Source organism: Lineus longissimus, chromosome 1 (genome assembly GCF_910592395.1).
Source record: "Lineus longissimus chromosome 1, tnLinLong1.2, whole genome shotgun sequence".
Classification (NCBI taxonomy): domain Eukaryota; kingdom Metazoa; phylum Nemertea; class Pilidiophora; order Heteronemertea; family Lineidae; genus Lineus; species Lineus longissimus.
This window is the reverse complement of record NC_088308.1, coordinates 24,483,372-24,504,962: the sequence shown is the minus strand read 5'-3', so window position 1 is coordinate 24,504,962 and position 21,591 is coordinate 24,483,372. Positions and strand designations below refer to the sequence as shown.

At 39.8% G+C, this 21,591-nt stretch overlaps 3 protein-coding genes across 7 annotated transcripts; 2 read left to right on the top strand and 1 right to left on the bottom strand.

Moving 5' to 3' along the window:
• The first annotated feature begins 5 nt into the window (after positions 1-5).
• LOC135493507 (tubulin-specific chaperone C-like) lies at positions 6-1,707 on the top strand. The gene has a single exon (XM_064780888.1). The coding sequence runs from the start codon at positions 166-168 to the stop codon at positions 1,276-1,278; it is 1,113 nt and encodes a 370-aa protein (XP_064636958.1). The 5' UTR covers positions 6-165; the 3' UTR covers positions 1,279-1,707.
• Positions 1,708-2,186: 479 nt separating this feature from the next.
• On the bottom strand, positions 2,187-5,670 carry LOC135493477 (FAS-associated death domain protein-like). The gene is made up of 4 exons (XM_064780845.1): positions 5,338-5,670; positions 4,233-4,638; positions 3,915-3,947; positions 2,187-3,693 (listed from the first exon to the last, which is right to left on the bottom strand). The coding sequence occupies exons 2-4, from the start codon at positions 4,600-4,602 to the stop codon at positions 3,431-3,433; spliced, it is 666 nt and encodes a 221-aa protein (XP_064636915.1). The 5' UTR covers positions 4,603-4,638; positions 5,338-5,670; the 3' UTR covers positions 2,187-3,430.
• A 1,216-nt stretch (positions 5,671-6,886) lies between these two features.
• LOC135493448 (spermatogenesis-associated protein 20-like) lies at positions 6,887-21,519 on the top strand. 5 transcript variants are annotated; one of them, XM_064780829.1, is made up of 15 exons: positions 6,887-6,972; positions 12,992-13,108; positions 13,473-13,537; positions 13,731-13,885; positions 14,205-14,351; positions 14,538-14,736; positions 14,928-15,058; positions 15,351-15,455; positions 15,839-15,913; positions 16,086-16,295; positions 16,565-16,757; positions 16,950-17,118; positions 17,486-17,694; positions 20,188-20,387; positions 20,658-21,519. In XM_064780829.1, exons 2-15 carry the CDS (start codon positions 13,014-13,016, stop codon positions 20,904-20,906), a joined length of 2,202 nt encoding a protein of 733 aa, XP_064636899.1. In that variant the 5' UTR covers positions 6,887-6,972; positions 12,992-13,013; the 3' UTR covers positions 20,907-21,519. The 5 variants fall into 5 exon arrangements, with proteins under 5 accessions (XP_064636899.1, XP_064636883.1, XP_064636874.1 ...); XM_064780813.1 differs by lacking the exon at positions 6,887-6,972 and adding an exon at positions 12,429-12,482; XM_064780804.1 differs by lacking the exon at positions 6,887-6,972 and adding an exon at positions 12,492-12,631.
• Positions 21,520-21,591: the final 72 nt, after the last annotated feature.

Here is a 21,591-nt window from a genome sequence, read left to right as displayed (position 1 = left end):
CTATCACTGATGATTGCAAGAGAAGATAGACTTTCCCAGGACGACGAATGATAATGAATGAAATACAAGTGACCTGCCAAAGATCACACAGCAGATTTTGACGACCCTTCTTTAAATCCCCAACAAAAAGTCCAAGGGAGCGAAACGACTTCGATTTGGAGCGAAATGACTGGGGGCGAAAAAGTCAGTAGGAACGACATCAGCGCCTCTAGTGTCAAGATTGCGGCCGCCCCTCGTTGCGAAATTTGTATCAAAATGGCGGTCAGCAGCCAGGAAACAACGAAAATTGATGATAAAATAGCAGATTTTGACGATCTTAAGAATCAAGTCACCAGTAAATTACACAAAAGAGAACAGGAGAGGTTAGAAGATGTTGAAAAGAAACGATCTGAAAAAGAATACGAGTCCTCTGCGAAAGAAACGACCGATTTCTTCAACGAAAATTTTACAAAAGAGCGGGTGTGTATAGAAAATGAACTGGCCCAGACACCGGGACTGACTAAACCGGCTTTGCAAAATCACTTTGACAAGCTGATGATTTCAGTGCAGAATCTACAGAAGTTTGTGTCGGATTCCACTATGTTTCTTCCCTCGTACGAAGTGAGGCACGCTCAGGATTCCCTCTCTAAATTGCAGAATGAAATAACCGAAAAACGTGATGAACTTTTGCCAAAGAAAAAGTTTGCTTTTAAGGCAAAAAAGAAGGTTGCAGAGAAAGGTGATGTGACAAAACCAGATGTTGTTGATGGAAAGAAAAAAGAGTTTGTAAATGTCGCTCATGGAGATTGTGGTTTCAAGGATTTGAGTGACGAAACCTTGTCCCTTTCTTCAACCGAGATTAATGCTAAGGATGTTGCACTCTCTAGACTAATGAACTGTAAAATCGTCCTTAAAGGAGCACCAAGTACTGTTCATGTTGATAAGCTCTCCAAGTGTACAATGCTGTGTGGTCCTGTCTCGGGTTCTATATTTGTGAATGACTGCACTGACTGCACCTTCGTGATAGCATGCCAGCAGCTTCGTACGCATTCAACAACGAGAACTTCCTTCTATCTTCATGTTACTAGCAGAGGAATCATCGAGGATTGCAATGGTGTTACATTTGCCCCTTACAACCTTGAATATCCAGGGTTAGATGAACACTATTTAGTTGCAGGACTAGATAGAGCGAGGAATAGCTGGGATGACATTGATGACTTTAATTGGTTGGCAAGTGATAAACGTTCCCCGAATTGGAGTTTAATCCCAGAAAATGAGAGAACAAAATCTTGGATGTGACTCCTCAAAATGTATCTGAATCATGCAGTCTTTTAAAAAAGACTCATGGACTGTTTCAAAGTCAAACTCTACCTTGTTATAACACCCAAATAAGGATGTACCAAAAACTACCAAAACAATTCTAATGTTTACGTTCCTAATGTTAAATCAATCCTAATGCTTACAAAAAATTCATAACCTCATGTATTAGAATCATAAATTATTGGTTGTATCAGTATGTGTTTTGTTGTTGCCAACTTCAAGCCATTGCAATACTGACAGCTTTCCAGAAACTTGGTGTACCTTGTATTGTGCCACATGCACCTTAATGTTAGAAGTCTATTGCGGACATTTTATTGTTTTATTCTGTATCAATTATGTCCTTCAAAATCACAATTTTTGTACATTTGTGACTGGGCTGTAATCAAGGGGATTTAAAAATAAATTCATTTGTTAATTTTAGGAATTAATCTGTCTTAATCATTTCATCATGTGTGGTGCACTTTGTCTGTGTCACCAATCTCTTGTTTGGTTGGCCATGATGAAATAGTAGTTTTAGTTCCTTGGCATGCCAGAAGGCAATACTGGCTTACCGCTGGATCTACATCTCATTCCATCTCAATACATGTCGGAAGAAAAGATGATATGATGCAGTTACGGTACAAGGGCGGCATGTGGTAGACCAGACAAGATCTAAAAGTAGACTGGTGTTTACAAACCAACTGGTTGGCCAAGGTCTATAGGTGCAGCAGACAACTCTCTTAGTAGGACATCATCCTTATCAGAGACAACCATTTTGGTCTGGAATCGGTCCTTTCTATTTACTTTGACCTGTGTATATACAGGACACTAAATAGAGCAGTTTAATTGTATCTTCATGAAGGATCATCAAAACACGTCCTGAACTACAAAAAACAACTTTAGTTTGAATATCTTATGTTTATTTACAATGCATACACCGCATGTAGGGAAGAATCAGTATAGGCTGTTATACATTGCCTTTCTACAACATCTGTTATACATTACATTTCTACAACTATCTGCATATCATGGCAAAGAATTGATAAAACCTGACGATTTCGGTTGAAGTATCCCAATGAACACAAATTTAAAACAAACTAAATTGATGCATCTGTACTTCCAGCCCCCCCCCCCCTTCTCAATGATATTGTTTCTTTTCTGATCCAAAAGTAACATATTTTTACTAACAGTGTAACTTAAAGATGCAACTTGTTGGCTGCGAAATTATTAACAAAGCTAAGTCTAGGACTGTTATGTACACTAATCGTCATCGATAAACCTAGGATGATATTTTCTACTGAACTCTTGATTATAGCAAAGAGTAAAGTAATGCATGAATGAATTGAAACTGAAAGTATCTTGACCTAAAAGTGCATGCTGGCTAACCACAGAGGTCTACTTGTTGAACCCAAAAAGTGCAGCCATTTATAGAAATGATGCAAATTACATCATGAACTGGAAACTATATAGGTACAAATGATTATACTGTAAACCACCAAATTTTCATTGGCTTTTTTTCATGGATGTTGAATAATCACAATTTGAATTTGAGGAAACAAAAACTGCAAATTAAAATAATATTTTTTATTGGAAAACCTGAAACAAATTTTGTAATCCAACAAAAAAACTGTTGTAAATTTAATTTTTTTAGACATTCTTGCAAATTTAATGATAAGTAGATGGTGGTAACAGTTTTCAATGACAAGCACAAACTACACATTGGAGCAACTGAAAAAAGCCTAAGGATACCCAGCCAAAATAGAAATAAATGGCAAATGACACTACCATACCTTCAATATTTCCAAAAAGAATCAATCTTAAAAAATGTAATGTGGTCCACATTACAACATCTGTGCTGTGAAATCGTCTTTCAGACTTTAAGAATGTTTCTCCAACTCTCATCAATGATTAAGCGATAAAATGGAGAGAAAAAAACAGTTTGTAACGGCCAACTCTCCTGATAATTTTTGGTAATTCCATATTTCTGCAATTCTTGGTAAAAATTGGGGTAAATCGAAAAAATTGCAATGTATAGGGGAAACGCCGTGCACAAACTGAAAACAACCAAAAGAATTATAGAATCAGTTAGCTTGGCCTTCCTAAAAGTGTTTTGAAAACAAACTCTTCATTCATTGTCTTTACTTGATGATGATCAAGCTGATATGTACTTTCTGCTAGCGATATCATTGGCCATTTGATTGAACTGTCTCTTCCTCAGGTCTTTTTCAAGGTTGGGAATGGTAGCATTTGTCTTCTGTTTCTTCTGCCACAAGAGAAGCGCTTGGTACGACTGCTCCTTTAAGTCTCGTGGGTTGGCATCTTCGATGGAGTGTATGTCTACTTGTGACAGGCCTTGTGCGCGTGCGAGTTCCCTCCACTTACGTCCAAGCTGCTCCTTCAGGAATTCGAACGCAGCTGAAAGAAATGAAAGTAAACTTCATAACATTTATGATGGTGTGGCTAGAGAGAGAAATCCTGTAAATTACACCGTCATGAAAATTTTCTAACAGGACTTCTTAGCAGTTACAGTACAAGTGTTGAGAGTCAGGTGAGTGTTGAGAGTCAGGCCTCCGCCAGTGTCGATCCTTACATGCAGTTCTTATGACCTGCTTATTTCAAACAGTGGTAAATCTTACCATTTAAGTCAGAATCGATGCAAGCATCATCATCTGTAAAATGAAGCATTATATATTGTAAATTATGAATGCAGATAATTATATACTTGATATGACGATATAAAAACTGGACTGACTGAAAAGGCTGAAACATACCATTATCAAGGAGATGTTCATCAAAATTAATAAAACCTCGCTGTACCTTATGTCATGAAATTAGTTATCAGCAAATGGTACTGATTTCTGTTCTCTTGAAGATCATTCGGTTCACCAGCAGACAAATCTTTTAGAAATAAGGTTCCAAGGGCCCGAACTAAAGAACTGTCCTCAGAAACTTACCTGCTTCAACTTGGGTGACTGTCTTCTGTGTGATGACATCCTGACCTTTCAATGAACCATTGTAGTACTGCTCTTCTCCTCCGCCAAATTTACTTTGGAATTGCTTCACCAGTTCCGCATCAGCGATCCTATCCAATTTTTTAAGTACATCAATCAAATAATCAACTTTGTTTGCACTGATCTCTCCAAGTTCTTCTAGATATTCAAACAAGTCAATGGGATCCTTCATTTTCTCAGCTCTGGCTTTCTTTACTTCACAAATATGCTTCAGTTCTTTGAATGCTATATGGTCTGTGTTTCGACCAAGTTGCACTAACAACTGCCTGTATTCTTTGACTTTGTCAATTTCACTGTAGTCTTTCCCGTCCATGACTGCAAATAATGAGGGCTGAACTCCCAATTCTATCTGAAAAAACCAAAAGGAGAAGATGCCTTGATACGCAATGAGTTGGTAATCGGCTGGCGTCTTTGACTGTGAAAACCTAATTGTAAAGTCTATAAGACAGTTTGTTTTCACAACACAAGAACAAAAGGGGACAAGGTGGTACATGTTCATGCATATCAAATCTGGCAAGGGGCCTAACATTGAACATCGCACGAAATTGTATCGCCACGTCCCGAGAAGATTGTGCGTCGGCCACTTTTTTAATGGGAATTAACATCATGACATGAATGGCGATAAAATGCAGAAGTGGCGATACAGTTCACGCTAAGTCACACGTATCATCAATCCTGAAAAATCGATAGACAATTTCGATGAAGTTTGTTTTGGCGCTGCATGGCCAGTCGAGTGAGTTATGCATTTCACTTCATTGCAGTGCCAGTGGCTATATGACTTTGTCAGGCTTAGGTCTTCTTCCGACTCCTCTCACGTGTGTGCGTGCATCACAGCATTGACAGCATAGCTGGCTTGGACCGAGTCTCATCTACTTTGCTCAGTCTGATAGTCCTAAGGTTCAGTCAGAGACAGAGACTGTGAGTCGAGAGGATGACTGGATATCATTGGCAGAAATCAGGCATTCAGTTTCACCATTTTAAAGAAATTAAGTAGGTTGGGCCTAATCTTGCGAAGACACTTCATTCATGCTGATGAAGATAGACTAACCTGTTTATCTTCTTGTAATTAGCACTTTTTGCCTCAAATTCCTATGACCTTATGATACAAGAAACTGTAAGTGATGGCGGTCAATGGTAAAAACAGGGAAATACGCACAAAATTCATGAAATTAGATGAAATGAACACAGAAAGTAAATGCGACACAACTATCAGAATATCCCGGTTATACTAATTCCCGACCTACCCCGACCTTTACCGACTTGCGGAAAATGCTGCCAAAATATAGTGTTTTTATCATCAGAATATGTATATTTGTACTGTTTACATACATATACAGCACGTCTGTAAATTTCAAGACTTTTGAACGATGCTAAGTTGAGCAAATCAACTCCAATAATTACATCTATTAACCGACGGCAATTTTTCTGCAGGTCGGCAATCTTTGTTAGTTGTGGTTGTCGCTTCTTGTAAACTGTACATGCATATGCTCGTGTCCGGCCTTGTCTGAACCCAGCATTAATCGCGGGAAAATAGCACGTGGCTGGCTTTGGCGCCAGTTGTAAGGGAATTTTTAAACTATTTTTTAACTTTTCGTTTACTTTCAGGTCAGATAAAGATGGCAGTGTCAATTAAAATCAGCTGAGATTATGTCAGATTTTGAACAAGATTGATTCTTTCCGTGAAAGTCCTTTCGTGATAAAAGTCCAACAAGTCCTACAGAACTTACGGTAAACGAGAAGTCTCCGGTCTTGCCGACCCGGACTCCGTTACACCAACGGACCGATTAACTCTGATGGTTCAGAATGGTGGGTGTGAGGGGCCGCGAAACAGTCTTCCGTCTTGTATGTCTTGGGCCCATGTCTTTCGTGACGTCGGCCCCTGTCTCTCACAACCTGTTGCTGGTTAAGGCAGTATCTAAAACCCCATACCACATACCCACCCACATGCCAATTTTTTCAGGTGGGGCATGCGCAATCCAATGACGGCTGAAGCTTTTATAATAAGCCTGGCAAGATTGGATCACTCATTTCTAGTTCGTCTTACCCAGGAGACAGGAGTGTTTAATGTACAATCCATTAAGTGACCCGACCGTATCAAGTTTGATATCATGCTATCAAAGTTGGCAGTTGTATTCTGTTTCGAATGATTGCAGGTTTCTGAGCGCGCCTGCGAACGACGAACTACAAAGTACGAATGTCTGTCGAGTCATCAAGTCGTCTATCCGCTGCTATAATTGATTTACACGACACTGAACAATATTTTATACTTGGTTGTAGAAGGAATTGGGGAAAAAAATCGTCGATAAAATGCCTTTACATCGTCTTTTGGGTTACGGAACCTGCCTAATGCATTTCCACAGCTCAGCACATGTACATGTACAAGTATGTATGCTAAAGCAAAGCCCACATTTTGACAATAGAAAAATAATGCCTGTCATAATGATCATTGACAGAACAAAGGTCTCGCTTGAGCAGATAACTACGAGCCGGCCTGGTTCAAGTGGGTGCCGGAATGCTGTGACGTCAAATGTATTGTCTTTGGTCGTGATCGGTCGCGGTTGATTTGAACGCCAGTCGGTTGGTGTGTGAGATGCGGAGAACATCGCGGTAACACTTTCTCCGATTTAAACCGTAAAAATGCCTTCAAATTTTCCGAAACAAATCAAAACGGCTGCAGCAGAAGGTAAGGCACAGTATCTATTCCTGATAAAGGTATGGGTTGGTTTCAAAGGGTTTTTATTGTAGAAATAGTCATACAATCAAGGCGGTAATGAATTGCGCAGTTTGAAATTTCAAGCCTGCAGACATGTTGAATTATTTACATCACTGCACTTCATGTACATGTTCAACGGCAATTTTAATTGCCATCCCTAATCAAATACCATTTGCTCAAAGAAACTAAAGGCGCACGTCCAAGTCATGATCCCATCACTGCTCTTCTATCCTATGATGTGGAAATCTCCACTGAATTCATGACGGTTTGTCTAATTATATGTAAATTGACGTAAACACTTAACAGTTTTAAATTCAACAACCATTCAATTGGCGGCCACTATCCCGACTGTGGTGTAGCACCCGACTGTAACTGGCATGAAAAGGGGATACGCTGGTTATGGATGTCAGATCGTGGTTCCCTGACCTTTGCAAACAATTTCACTGGACGTAACCCACGCGGCGACACCAAGGACCGCTGGCTGATCTATTGATATGTTCGTAGCAGGGTGTCAAAGTCGGAGAGAAGAAGAGCCACTCTTCTCTTGTAGGGGGTTCACTTGGAAGTGTTTGCATTTGTTAGCCTATAAACACAAGATTTTAATCCTTCAGTCTTGGGTATGGCGGAGAGAACTAATCTTACATAAGTCCCAGAACAATATCATATGTCTTTATGGCAATATTTATTACTGGGACCCAGTACAGTGCCGTTCTATCCAATATTCCTGGGGCTGTTGGAGAGGCTTCTTGTCTAAACAGTGCCATTCTGCCCCCTCTAAGGCATATGTTGGTAACTAATGAATTGACTGCTAAATGAATGTAGGTTAAACACAAGGTGTTAATTCTTCAGTCTTGGGTTTGGCGGAGAAAACTAATCTTACATAAGTCCCAGAACAATATCATATGTCTTTATGGCAATATTTATTACTGGGACCCAGTACAGTGCCGTTCTGTCCAATATTCCTGGGGCTGTTGGAGAGGCTTCTTGTCTAAACAGTGCCATTCTGCCCCCTCTAAGGCATATGTTGGTAACTAATGAATTCACTGCTAAATGAATGCAGGTTAAACACAAGGTGTTAATTCTTCAGTCTTGGGTTTGGCGGAGAAAACTAATCTTACATAAGTCCCAGAACAATATCATATGTCTTTATGGCAATATTTATTACTGGGACCCAGTACAGTGCCGTTCTATCCAATATTCCTGGGGCTGTTGGAGAGGCTTCTTGTCCAAACAGTGCCATTCTGCCCCCTCTAAGGCATACATTGGTAACTAATGAATTGACTGTGAAATGAACGCAGTTGAATGCAATGTGAATAATTCAGTCTCGGTTTCGCCGAAAAGAAGGCGATATGTTACTTGATAATGTACATGATCATTATAATTAGGAGACCTTGTGTGGGTGTTTGATCCAACATACTTTGATGTGATTGGAGATGGAAGTTCGCCATAGTGCCTTTAAAGGTATGATAAAGACAGCATTAGTATGCTACCTGGTGCTATTCTGATGGACCATATTGCCAGGAAAACTTAAGTGGCCCAGGTCTCTATAGTCTTAATTCATGTTGCGGTTGTCCAAGTGAAAGGTAGGTCTTGCTGAAAATTTATTGGAAGGAAATCTTGATCTTGACGTACCTGAGTTTGACCTTTAGCCTGATCTGTCTCATGATTTCATGATTTTAAATTCAACAACCAATCATTTGGCGGCCACTATCCCGACTGTGGTGTAGCACCCGACTGTAACTGGCATGAAAAGGGGATACGCTGGTTATGGATGTCAGATCGTGGTTCCCTGACCTTTGCAAACAATTTCACTGGACGTAACCCACGCGGCGACACCAAGGACCGCTGGCTGATCTATTGATATGTTCGTAGCAGGGTGTCAAAGTCGGAGAGAAGAAGAGCCACTCTTCTCTTGTAGGGGGTTCACTTGGAAGTGTTTGCATTTGTTAGCCTATAAACACAAGATTTTAATCCTTCAGTCTTGGGTTTGGCGGAGAGAACTAATCTTACATAAGTCCCAGAACAATATCATATGTCTTTATGGCAATATTTATTACTGGGACCCAGTACAGTGCCGTTCTATCCAATATTCCTGGGGCTGTTGGAGAGGCTTCTTGTCTAAACAGTGCCATTCTGCCCCCTCTAAGGCATATGTTGGTAACTAATGAATTCACTGCTAAATGAATGTAGGTTAAACACAAGGTGTTAATTCTTCAGTCTTGGGTTTGGCGGAGAAAACTAATCTTACATAAGTCCCAGAACAATATCATATGTCTTTATGGCAATATTTACAATACCAGAAATCCCCGACCTCGAACTTGCGCATGCGCACTAATTACCATCTCGGCCGATCAACGCAGTAGTGCGCTTAGCTTAGGGCAATCTCCAAAAGCAGAGTTAATCAGGCGGTGGGGAGCATTACGCACTTTGCCGATAGCCCATTGGTTTCCTCTAATGTCTAGCTAATACTGTGCGAAATTTCAGTGAATTTAGTCAAAAAAATCCTTTGTCCACCTTTGTACCGCCGCTTTGCATGCATTGATGAAGTTCTAACAGGGAAAATCAGGAAAATAAGCCTTTGAGGCGTTTTTACGGCTCAAAAACTGGCATTTCTAGCGATAATATTTTAGTTGCCGATAGATCCGCGAGAGGGCAATACCATCTAGAGTCATAATAACACTGCTTCTGGTGTTTTGGAAAAAAATTTTCTTTGTCCACTTGCATGCCGAAATTGGAGGTTTTAATGATGTGACAGCAAAAAATTGAATTGGTCATTGCGAGGGGGTCACTAGGGAGCTTGGGGGGTTGATCTATGCAATATACCTAGTTTTAAATCGTGCTTGTTTCATGCTAATGTGAAACACCATCATTCTGATACTACTGAGATTTAAATTTTTCACTCTAGATTTTAAATGAAGTTTGAAAATTCATTTTTCACTTGATGATCATGCTCATCATGACTGCATGAGTCCAGTTTCCCTGCACCCAAAGTTTATTACTGATGGTAGCTTTCCTATATCTAATTGTCTAATGTAAAAAAGTTGGGCATTTTGTGGGGAGTGTACTGTGGTCTTGGCCTCTCCTACCTTGGGGGTGGGGTGGGGTGGAGGTTGGTCTTGTTGGCATCCAGGTTTGAAATTGATGTAGGCATTCCATATGATCCTTGAGATATCATAAAACTCTTGACTGGTGTTATTATGGACTACTCGTTTTTCTCTCTTGTAATTCGGCAATTTTATATCAGATAACAAAGCGTAATTCAAACGGATACCGCGTCTCGTTGAGGCTGCCATTGTGATTGATTGCTGCGAGCTGATTCGTCAATGGCGGCACGTGACTGATTACACTGGCGGCCTCTATCGGACGGCGTTGGTCAGGTTTTTCTGGTGTTGTTACTGGGACCCAGTACAGTGCCGTTCTGTCCAATATTCCTGGGGCTGTTGGAGAGGCTTCTTGTCTAAACAGTGCCATTCTGCCCCCTCTAAGGCATATGTTGGTAACTAATGAATTCACTGCTAAATGAATGCAGGTTAAACACAAGGTGTTAATTCTTCAGTCTTGGGTTTGGCAGAGAAAACTAATCTTACATAAGTCCCAGAACAATATCATATGTCTTTATGGCAATATTTATTACTGGGACCCAGTACAGTGCCGTTCTATCCAATATTCCTGGGGCTGTTGGAGAGGCTTCTTGTCCAAACAGTGCCATTCTGCCCCCTCTAAGGCATACATTGGTAACTAATGAATTGACTGCGAAATGAACGCAGTTGAATGCAATGTGAATAATTCAGTCTCGGTTTCGCCGAAAAGAAGGCGATATGTTACTTGATAATGTACATGATCATTATAATTAGGAGACCTTGTGTGGGTGTTTGATCCAACATACTTTGATGTGATTGGAGATGGAAGTTCGCCATAGTGCCTTTAAGGGTATGATAAAGACAGCATTAGTATGCTACCTGGTGCTATTCTGATGGACCATATTGCCAGGAAAACTTAAGTGGCCCAGGTCTCTATAGTCTTAATTCATGTTGCGGTTGTCCAAGTGAAAGGTAGGTCTTGCTGAAAATTTATTGGAAGGAAATCTTGATCTTGACGTACCTGAGTTTGACCTTTAGCCTGATCTGTCTCATGATTTCATGATTTTAAATTCAACAACCAATCATTTGGCGGCCACTATCCCGACTGTGGTGTAGCACCCGACTGTAACTGGCATGAAAAGGGGATACGCTGGTTATGGATGTCAGATCGTGGTTCCCTGACCTTTGCAAACAATTTCACTGGACGTAACCCACGCGGCGACACCAAGGACCGCTGGCTGATCTATTGATATGTTCGTAGCAGGGTGTCAAAGTCGGAGAGAAGAAGAGCCACTCTTCTCTTGTAGGGGGTTCACTTGGAAGTGTTTGCATTTGTTAGCCTATAACACAAGATTTTAATCCTTCAGTCTTGGGTTTGGCGGAGAGAACTAATCTTACATAAGTCCCAGAACAATATCATATGTCTTTATGGCAATATTTATTACTGAGACCCAGTACAGTGCCGTTCTATCCAGTGGGGCTGTTGGAGAGGCTTCTTGTCTAAACAGTGCCATTCTGCCCCCTTTAAGGCATATGTTGGTATTAATGAATTGACTGCGAAATGAAAGCAGCCAAAGCCAGCCACGTGCTATTTTCCACGTGCTATTTTCCCGCGATCATAATGCTGGGTTCAGACAAGGCCGGACACGAGCATATGCATGTACAGTTTACAAGAAGCGACAACCACAATAACAAAGTTGCCGACCTGCAGAAAAATTGCCGTCGGTTAATAGATGTAATTATTGGAGTTGATTTGCTCAACTTAGCATCGTTCAAAAGTCTTGAAATTTACAGATGTGCTGTATATGTATGTAAACAATACAAATATACATATTCTGATGATAAAAACACTATATTTTGGCAGCATTTTCCGGAAGTCGGTAAAGGTCGGGAAAAGTCGGGGTAGGTCGGGAATTAGTATGACCCCAAATATTCCTGGGGAATCCCCACTTTTAGAAATACACACAACAACAACAACAACAACAATCATGAACTGTTTGATACAAAATATGGAAGAATTGAAATATGGCACTTCGAATAAGTAGAAATGGTCAATCAGAACAGTTCTCAACCCTTTTTGCCATAAAATATTAAGATATGTATACTTTACCCTGATGGGTGCTAAGAACTTACGCTATTATTGGTGTTTATTATGTAAAAAGCAAAAGGAGGGAATAATCAGAGGAAGTCGGTTCCAAACTTGCGTTTGCATTTTATACTTCCCAGCTTGCGTAGGGATACATAAAACATTGAAGTTGGTATTGTTTGCAGATTATAAATCAAAAAAGTCAAGTGATGCATAGTGATGTAACAAATTGGATAATTTTGCCAATTTGAGATCAAAACAAATTGTTATTTAGATTGAAACATCGAATCTATATCGCGGATGTATCTTATTTTGTAGGTGTTGTTTGGCTCCCCGAAAAGATCCAAAAATTTCGTGTGTAAATCCATGAAAAAACAAAGCAATAAATCAGAACATCTGTGTTGCTGTTGTTGATTATGTTTAGATGTTTTTCTAAGTGGACTCAGATTCGTCCCTACCTAAGGTGGGAAAGTTAAAATGCATTAAAAATGTGTAGGTTGTAGCCCTACCGTAAACCATGTCCTTGGCCTTGGGCAAAGACCAAAGTTAGAAAGTCAAAGTACTTAACCATACCTAGTTCCTGGCTTGGAGGAATTGTCCTCCAAGTTCCTGGGAAGTTAACCTGTGATAGACAAGCATCCTAACCAGGACTCACAATTGCTTTACCTTTATACTGTAGGCCTTAATGGCTGCAGAATCCAGGATTAAAGCTAAAGGAGCTCTCTCGCCGGATGGATGACAGCTGTGCGGGTTGGGCAATAAATACTCATGTAGGCCAAGTCGACTTCAACTTTAGTCAACTAACTCTCATATAATCTTGCAGGCACCCCTTATTTATCCAAGCAATGGCTCTGTCATCTACGGAACCTCAGTTTCAAAATCGGTTGATCAGTGAGAAGTCTCCTTATCTTCTGCAGCATGCACATAACCCTGTTGACTGGTAAGTACTACTCTATGAGCCATTGAAGGTCACATAAATCATAGTGTGCAGCATTCTTCTTCAAGTGTGTCTTTGAGGAGGCTCCCATTTGCTTACACTGCATGCACAACATCAATAAACAGCGATCTCCCCGAGAGCTTTTGATATAAGGCAAAGCAATCACTAGTGTGAGCCATCAATTACTTCTTGAGTTCTATGAATATCTTTGTGATTTTTAACCACTAATACATAGGCCTACATCTAATGCAGAAAGCACTTTTCAGGATTTCTGTTCGGAATTAGGATAGGCTTTGGGCCAGCACCTTTTCCCTCAATACTTTTTGTGCTTCTTTTGTTAATCTTGCTTATTGATCTTTTTTGTCAGGTATCCTTGGGGAAATGAAGCATTTGAAAAGGCCAAAGCAGAGAATATGATGATATTTCTTTCAGGTAAGTATTTTTAGAGTTTTCAAAAGTTAAACATACATTTTCAATTCATGATTTGTTAATTTTAGAACTTAGAAGTTAGTTCTCCTGATAGGGGATTATTTTGATGACTTATTTGCTGATGATGATTTTCAGAGACTATTTCGGAAGCAATGCTTATGTTTCTGATAATTCAGTTGTGCTTCCTCTACTTCAGTTGGTTACTCTACCTGTCACTGGTGCCATGTTATGGAGAGGGAGTCATTTGAAAATATTGAGATCAGTAAGGTGATGAATGAGAATTTTGTCTGCATCAAGGTCGATCGAGAAGAAAGGCCAGACGTGGACAGAGTTTACATGACATTTATCCAGGTGGGTTTGAGGTGTGGTATGTTTTCCCAATCACTCCACAGGATGCAGCACCAGACTTGACCCATGTTGTCATCATTACAGGACATGCAAGATGTCTTAGTTCATGTCAATTGTTGCACTAATAAATCACATAGTTCTGCTTTGAAAATGCTAATGGTTGCTGTGCTAAGGAGTAGATTTTAATGAAATACACTGAGTATAGCTGCTGAGGCCTGACTATTACACTGTAACTTGTTTCTGCTGATTGTACCTATGTAATTGTCTAATAATTATAATATTGTCGGACCTCAAACTTAAATTGTGCAATGTTGTTTCCTAGGCAACAAGTGGAGGAGGGGGCTGGCCAATGAGTGTTTGGCTGACACCTGATCTTAAGCCAGTTGTTGGCGGCACATACTTTCCTCCAGATGATCGTTACTATGGCCGGCCAGGTTTTAAATCTGTTCTTCAAGGACTGGCACAACAGGTGAGCAGTCAACTCTGCTAGTGTGAGCAATGTAATGAGACTCTATAAATTGGGACCATCTTCGGCATTTTTGAGTCAAAAACAAATCCAGGTTTGTCACCATAACAGCCTTGTTGAAAGAGTGTCTTTTCAGGGTCAAATTACTTGGCCAGATCATTCTGTAAGCTTTTGTGTCCTCATTTTCAGTGGGTGTTGAAAAAATCTAAACTATCCGAACAAGGCACTGTCATGCTCGATGCCCTGATGCAAGGAACCTCCACTGTAGCTGATCCATCCAACTCTTTACCCGACAAGGCAGCAGTAAATAAATGCTTTCAACAACTTATCAAGTCATATGATAAACAACTAGGAGGTTATGGAAAAGCACCCAAGTTTCCTCAGCCTGGTAGGTCATTTGAAGTGATTATGTCTTCTGATTGAATTGGGATCAAAATTAAAGGTTTTTTCATTATACTTTCTCACTTTCTGTACAAGATGCATTGGGTTTCTCAAAAAATTAAATGAGGTATAGGTATGTTGTACACTGTGATTGCTGCCATGTTGCATTCTCACTAATCTTGTGTGCTTTATTTTCAGTGAATTTCACATACATGTTCAGGTTTTATGCCAAACACTCTGAGACTGATGCGGGGCAACTAGCTTTGGAGAGTGCATTACATACATTAAGAATGATGGCAAAAGGCGGCATTTATGATCACATTGCTCAAGTAAGTACCTATCATTTTTTTGCTCAAAATTGGAATGATTTGGCCTTAATCAGTAGAAACTAAACTACTTTGAAATGCTCTGACACTGTTTAAGGTGAACACAGAAGACAAAGGCCCTTTGCTTTCATTGGTACACTGTGATATCAGGATGCTTTTACGATTGCCAAAGCAATGGTTATTTTCAAATAACATCGTCTAATAATCTTATTATTGGTCTAATTGGATTATCGATCAAATAATCTAGTCTTGAAACAGTGCTTATGAATCTTTTGATCTTCTCCTTTTCCTTTAGGGATTTCACAGATATTCGACGGATGCCCGATGGCACGTACCTCATTTTGAGAAGATGCTCTATGATCAAGGCCAGTTGGCGTCTGTCTATGCAGAAGCCTACCAGGTATATATCAAACCTTTTACATGAACGTGACTTCCAGCTAAGTCTTTGCCTTTGCTCGGCATATTGATAGTTGTAACTCTCTCTAGAGAAAAATGGCCATTCTTTTCTTCAGAAGAATCTCATGTAATGGGGTGTTCCGTAGCTTTGAATATTTACCTGTACTAGACATAAAAGGGAATATGTAACTGCTCTGAAATGCCAGAAGAAACTGTGTTTTACCCCCAATCTCATCAGAACATAGCTTGAGCTCGACAGCCATGTTGACTAGTTTTGGGATCAGCGATAGTCGGCACTGCCTCGTGATGCTGCGTCAGTGTGTCATTCGTATTTTTGTCAATATTCATGAATTTGGCCTAAATATTGTACGATTGATCATGTTTCAGATCTCGGAAGATGAATTCTTTGCAAACGTTGCCAAGGAAATTCTACAGTATGTTGGTAGAGACCTCAGTGACAAGGTATATACCGTATATAGATCCAAGTTTTGACAATTTTGAACTTTTTTTGACAGTTTTGATGTCCAACGCTATAAACTGTCCAGCTTAGAACAAAGTGGGAGAAGAGGAAACAAGATTTTGCCATCTCTCCCCTGGCTATCTGACATATGCAGCTGTACTTCTTTTCTTCCAGAATGGTGGCTTCTATAGTGCGGAGGATGCTGACTCCTTCCCAACCGATGGTGCTAAAGATAAGAAGGAAGGCGCATTTTGCGTGTGGACCCATGGTGAGATTAAGGAGGCCCTACATCGGAAATTGCCCAGCGATGAGAGCATAACCTTTGCTGATATTTTCTGTAAACATTATGGTGTGTCAACCCAGGGGAATGTCGACCCAGCTCAGGTAACATACTATTCCAATGGTACCCTGCGGTGTACGTTACCAATGGAATTATTGTACAACTTTATGCTTTAAAGAAGTACATGTAAAGTGATACTGTCCGTTAGACTGCTTCCTTTCATATTGGGCTAGTTGTATATCTGAGTTTTCGAAACCTCGAAAAGGTTCACTTCAGGAAACAACTCAGTGACTTCAACTTTCAATTCAAGCTGATGGCAAGAACTATCAACATTATACAAGTGTTTTTAAAGATGTTTGTCTTTCATTATCAGGATCCACACGATGAGTTGAAAAATCAGAATGTTCTCAAAGTTGACGGAGATTTGGAAACTACAGCCAGTCAGTTTGGTCTGGAGAGTCAGATTGCGAAAAAGATCTTGGCTGAATGTCGGGACATATTATTTGAAATCAGAAAGAAGCGTCCACCCCCTGGTCTTGATAATAAAATGCTGACAGCTTGGAATGGTAAATATGTTCTACTGTCTTGCACAACATTTCATACTTATTTTTTATGCGATTTTCTTCAAAATCACTTCAGTAGACGTTTATGTACAACTACCATGGTGTTTAAAAAAGCAGTAACAAAAACTTATTATACTTCTTCATGGCTGCTGAATCTTGATCATGGCTTACATAAAGTATAAACACTTTTTGCAGGTTTGATGATCTCCGGCTTCTCTAAATGTTCCCAAGCCATGCATGAGCCAGCCTTCGCCAAGCGTGCTGCTGAAGCTGCAGAATTCATTAAGACACATATGTACAATGCCTCAACTGGGAAACTATTACGTAGCAGTTATGCTGGACCAGATGGTGAGATCAAACAAATGTGAGTAGGCCTATTGAGTGAGAGATTTGCAAAGCAGTTTGACACCCATTTAGAAATTGCTGCTTATGAGAACAGTTTATCCTTCTCCTTACACGTATTGGGGACACTCCTCAAAAAGCTTCTTGGAGTAATCTTGAATGAGTGGATTACACTTCCTTGGGCATGTGCCTTTGTCTGAACCCTTCTATGTCTTTTTTCAGCATCCTTAGGAATATATTAGTTTTAAAAACTGTTTCTGAACTTGGATCTGTTGTTCTATGTGTGAGCTTATTTGTAAATCAGAAGAAAATATCTTTTCAGTTTTGCTGGGTTGCCTTCGTTATTACAACTTTATCCAACTCCATATTTCATATCATTGCTGTTGCAGCTCCACTCCCATTGAGGGTTTTGTTGATGACTATGCCTTCCTTATCCGAGGTCTAATCGACTTGTATGAAGCGTGTTTCGATTCCAAGTGGTTAGAATGGGCAGAGGCACTGCAGACCAAGCAAGATGAGCTCTTCTGGGATACAGAGGGTGGAGGATACTTCAGCTCAGACGCTAATGACAGTTCAATCGTTCTACGGATGAAAGAAGGTAATGGTTCCTAATTCCATCAAAAGAACTTGTTTGAATTGGGAAAAAAATGAATAAAAAAAAGTTGGTACATGTACAGGCCAGAGTCCTCTATTAAAACATGTGTACATTACGTGTACATTGTTGTGCATAGGTTTTGGTGAAAAAAGTACTCATTGGACCAATCAATCTGCACAAAATTTTATACGTGTCAAGAAGAACCCTTTGCCAATAGCATAATAAAGTTTTAAAAAATTCCAATACCGATTGCCTGAGAAAAAAAGATTTCCGTACACCATATCCATCAAAACGTCACTGGCGCATTGATACGGCCCTGTCAAAGTACAAGTTCTAAACTGACCAGTGAGACCACATTTTCTTAAATATATTATCAAAAAGCATATTTCTGTGATGGCCTGACTCTGTAGATTAAGAATCAACCACAGATTGAGAATTAATTCCACTTTGGTCCATCCCAGCCATGTATTTACCACAACTTGACATTTTGATAAGCTCTATGTGACTGTGCCACACTTCCGGTCGTGGATGAATACAGGTCTCTGCCCTAGTAGAGAGCCAGTGTTGGCCCCAGGTCAAATGTTCTGCTGTTTTCAGATTCCCCTACATGTCCACATTACTGTGCAAAAGGAATTTTTGAATTATATTGAATTGTAAAATTTTTATTCGAGTTCATCTTCTTGCTATATCCGGCCTCAAATTCTATGTTGAAGTGATGTGGGCGTGGCAAATTCTTAAATACCCAACATGTAATATTTCTGTTAAAAATTATTAAATCCTACTAAGCACTGTTAGTTTGAAATAAAGGATATACACATTATTAGAAATAAGAGTTTTTGAGATCATATGGTCATTGCTGGATGTCCCAGGACCAGGTTTCTAAGTTTGGGCAGTTACCATGACAACGGATTATAGAAACTGTAGAATCTCTACAACACTGGGTCTGAATTTTCAAAAAGTCACAATTCCAGATTACTTCAGATTCACACTTGCCTACCTATCAAGTTTAAACTTCATATGGCCAGCAAAGAGCATGTGTGGCCAATTCAAAGTGAACCCCTTTGACCCTGAGAAACCTCCTTTTCTCACATTCTCAACTTGAAAGATCGGAGGACACATGTGTAGGCCTACCACATGTTTATTTTTCATTAGGATATGACTTTTGTTATGGCTAAGGTATTTGTTTATCTAAGCAGCTCATCAGTACAGAGAAGCACAATGATGAACCATCCCAATATCCTCAAGCTTCAACTAGGTATGCCCTGGGCCTGGGGGTCACTTTACATGTGGACTCCACAGAGTAAACTTCAACTCAAGATGCCTATAACTAAGCAAAAAGACAAGCCGTGGATTTCAAGTTGGTCACTCTTACCACTTGCCCTACAGCAGGACAATGCCTCCAGAGAAAACCGATGGTAGCTGGTCTTGTTTCACTTCAGTAATGAGGATTACAACAATGTTGTGCGTGAGCGATCGGATGGCATCATCTTTGCACCGACGGTCGAGAACACAGTCAGCCCACTGAGGATACTTCGCCGGAGGGGACAGGATGCTGCAAAGGACAATACGGATGTTATACTAACTGAGGATACTAACATTGTTGACTATACCCAGTCCATAATATACAGTTTACACTACTCGACTTCAGATCAGCTTCGCTGTTCTGGTTTATTTTGAGTTTTAAGGTCTGAATCCATGATTGTGGCTGAAAAGGGTTAATATGTACAATAATGCCATAAGTATTGGTTCAACTACAAGAAAAAGGGATGAAAAGGACGTGCAGAATAGAGAAAATAAGATAAAATGTGTGTGCAAGTGTCAAATTTTTCATACTTGGTCAACCATTTTGACTACTAGGCCAGAGTCCTCTATTAAAACATGTGTACATTACGTGTACATTGTTGTGCATAGGTTTTGGTGAAAAAAGTACTCATTGGACCAATCAATCTGCACAAAATTTTATACGTGTCAAGAAGAACCCTTTGCCAATAGCATAATAAAGTTTTAAAAAATTCCAATACCGATTGCCTGAGAAAAAAAGATTTCCGTACACCATATCCATCAAAACGTCACTGGCGCATTGATACGGCCCTGTCAAAGTACAAGTTCTAAACTGACCAGTGAGACCACATTTTCTTAAATATATTATCAAAAAGCATATTTCTGTGATGGCCTGACTCTGTAGATTAAGAATCAACCACAGATTGAGAATTAATTCCACTTTGGTCCATCCCAGCCATGTATTTACCACAACTTGACATTTTGATAAGCTCTATGTGACTGTGCCACACTTCCGGTCGTGGATGAATACAGGTCTCTGCCCTACATATAATAGACCAAACTAGGAACAGAAATTGTTTTCAATTCAAAATGGTCATTGCAATCAATATGGATGACATTTGTCAGTACTCCATGGAGGGCATTTGTCAGTACCAAAGGTGTCTTAGGTGAAATCCTACTCTGCTACTGTACATACAAAAACCCTCTTATTTGCAGACCAAGATGGTGCTGAACCAAGTGGTAACTCCGTGTCCATTGGGAATCTTCTCCGGCTCTCACAGTATCTTGATAACGACTCGTGGAGGCAACAAGCCAATAAGCTCCTTTTGACGTTTCACAGTCGAATCACTCAAATACCAGTTGCTGTTCCCGAGATGGTGTCTGCTCTGATGTACCATCTGGCGAATCCCAAACAGGTATGTAGATGTACATGTACATGTACATGTAGAATGAAGAAAATACACTTTGTTGGAAAAGGTACTTGTTAAACCTATCACATATTGATACAAATACATGTAGATAATGAGTGTAATCTAAAAAAACTGTACCAAAATCTGTGTTTGCTCTTCTGCTTGAGTGTTGACTTATGTTTCAATTGTTGGAGACTTGCCTTCAACCTGTTCATGTCAAGCGTGTGTAAGAAACAATGAAGGCTGAAACATTCCTCTTCATTTTTCACTTTGCAGATCATCATTGCCGGGGACATGGACTCACCAGATACGCAAGCGCTCCTGAAATGTGTCCACTCGCACTTCCTACCAAATAAGATAGTTGTCTTAGCTGACAACAAGCCGGAGAACTTCCTGTACAAGAAACTCAAGATCCTGGAAAGTCTGGAGAAAAAGGAGGGAAAGGCTACTGCTTACGTCTGTCAGGATTTCGTGTGTAAATTGCCAGTTAATACGGTAGAAGAATTGGAGGAACTCTTAGAATAGTGTGGGACAATCATGTGGACTTTTCTACACATGCAGCATGTAAAATGTGAATCCTTGCTCCCCAGATTGATGATGCTGCAAAGAGCTCAGCTATGTCCATGAAACTGCTGTTCATTTCGTATTAATCATGAGACTCTTAGGATGGCTGCCTTTTAGAATGATGTGACTATCATGACTTAATCATCAGAATAGGAGTCATGAGTGATATACATGATTAAGTTTGAGGGCATTCATGAAAAGATGCATTACTCCCATCAAAGTAAATTTTGGATGTTATTTGTCATAAGAAATAATATGTGTAGATAAATTTAACAACATGTAGATATTCAAAGAATGTAAATATTAGTCTTGGAAATGTATTTAGAATTGAAAATGTGATAACAAATCCTTTTTGGAAGACAAAATACGGTGATGTTAAGGGGGGGGCAATAAAAGTCAACAGCCTGTTCGCACAAACAAGGTTGTACATGTATGCAAAAATGTACATAAACATCCTACAACTGGTATATGTCTTCACTGGCTATTTGTTCCAACCGGCAGGGCATGCCCCGCAGTGAATGGGATATAAAGTAGGTCCTTATCATGTAAGATGTTAATAAACAAATATATCAGAGGTTAGTGTTGTTTCCTTAAAATGATAATGACATGAAATCAAGTCGCATGGAATGTCACAATAATTTGAATC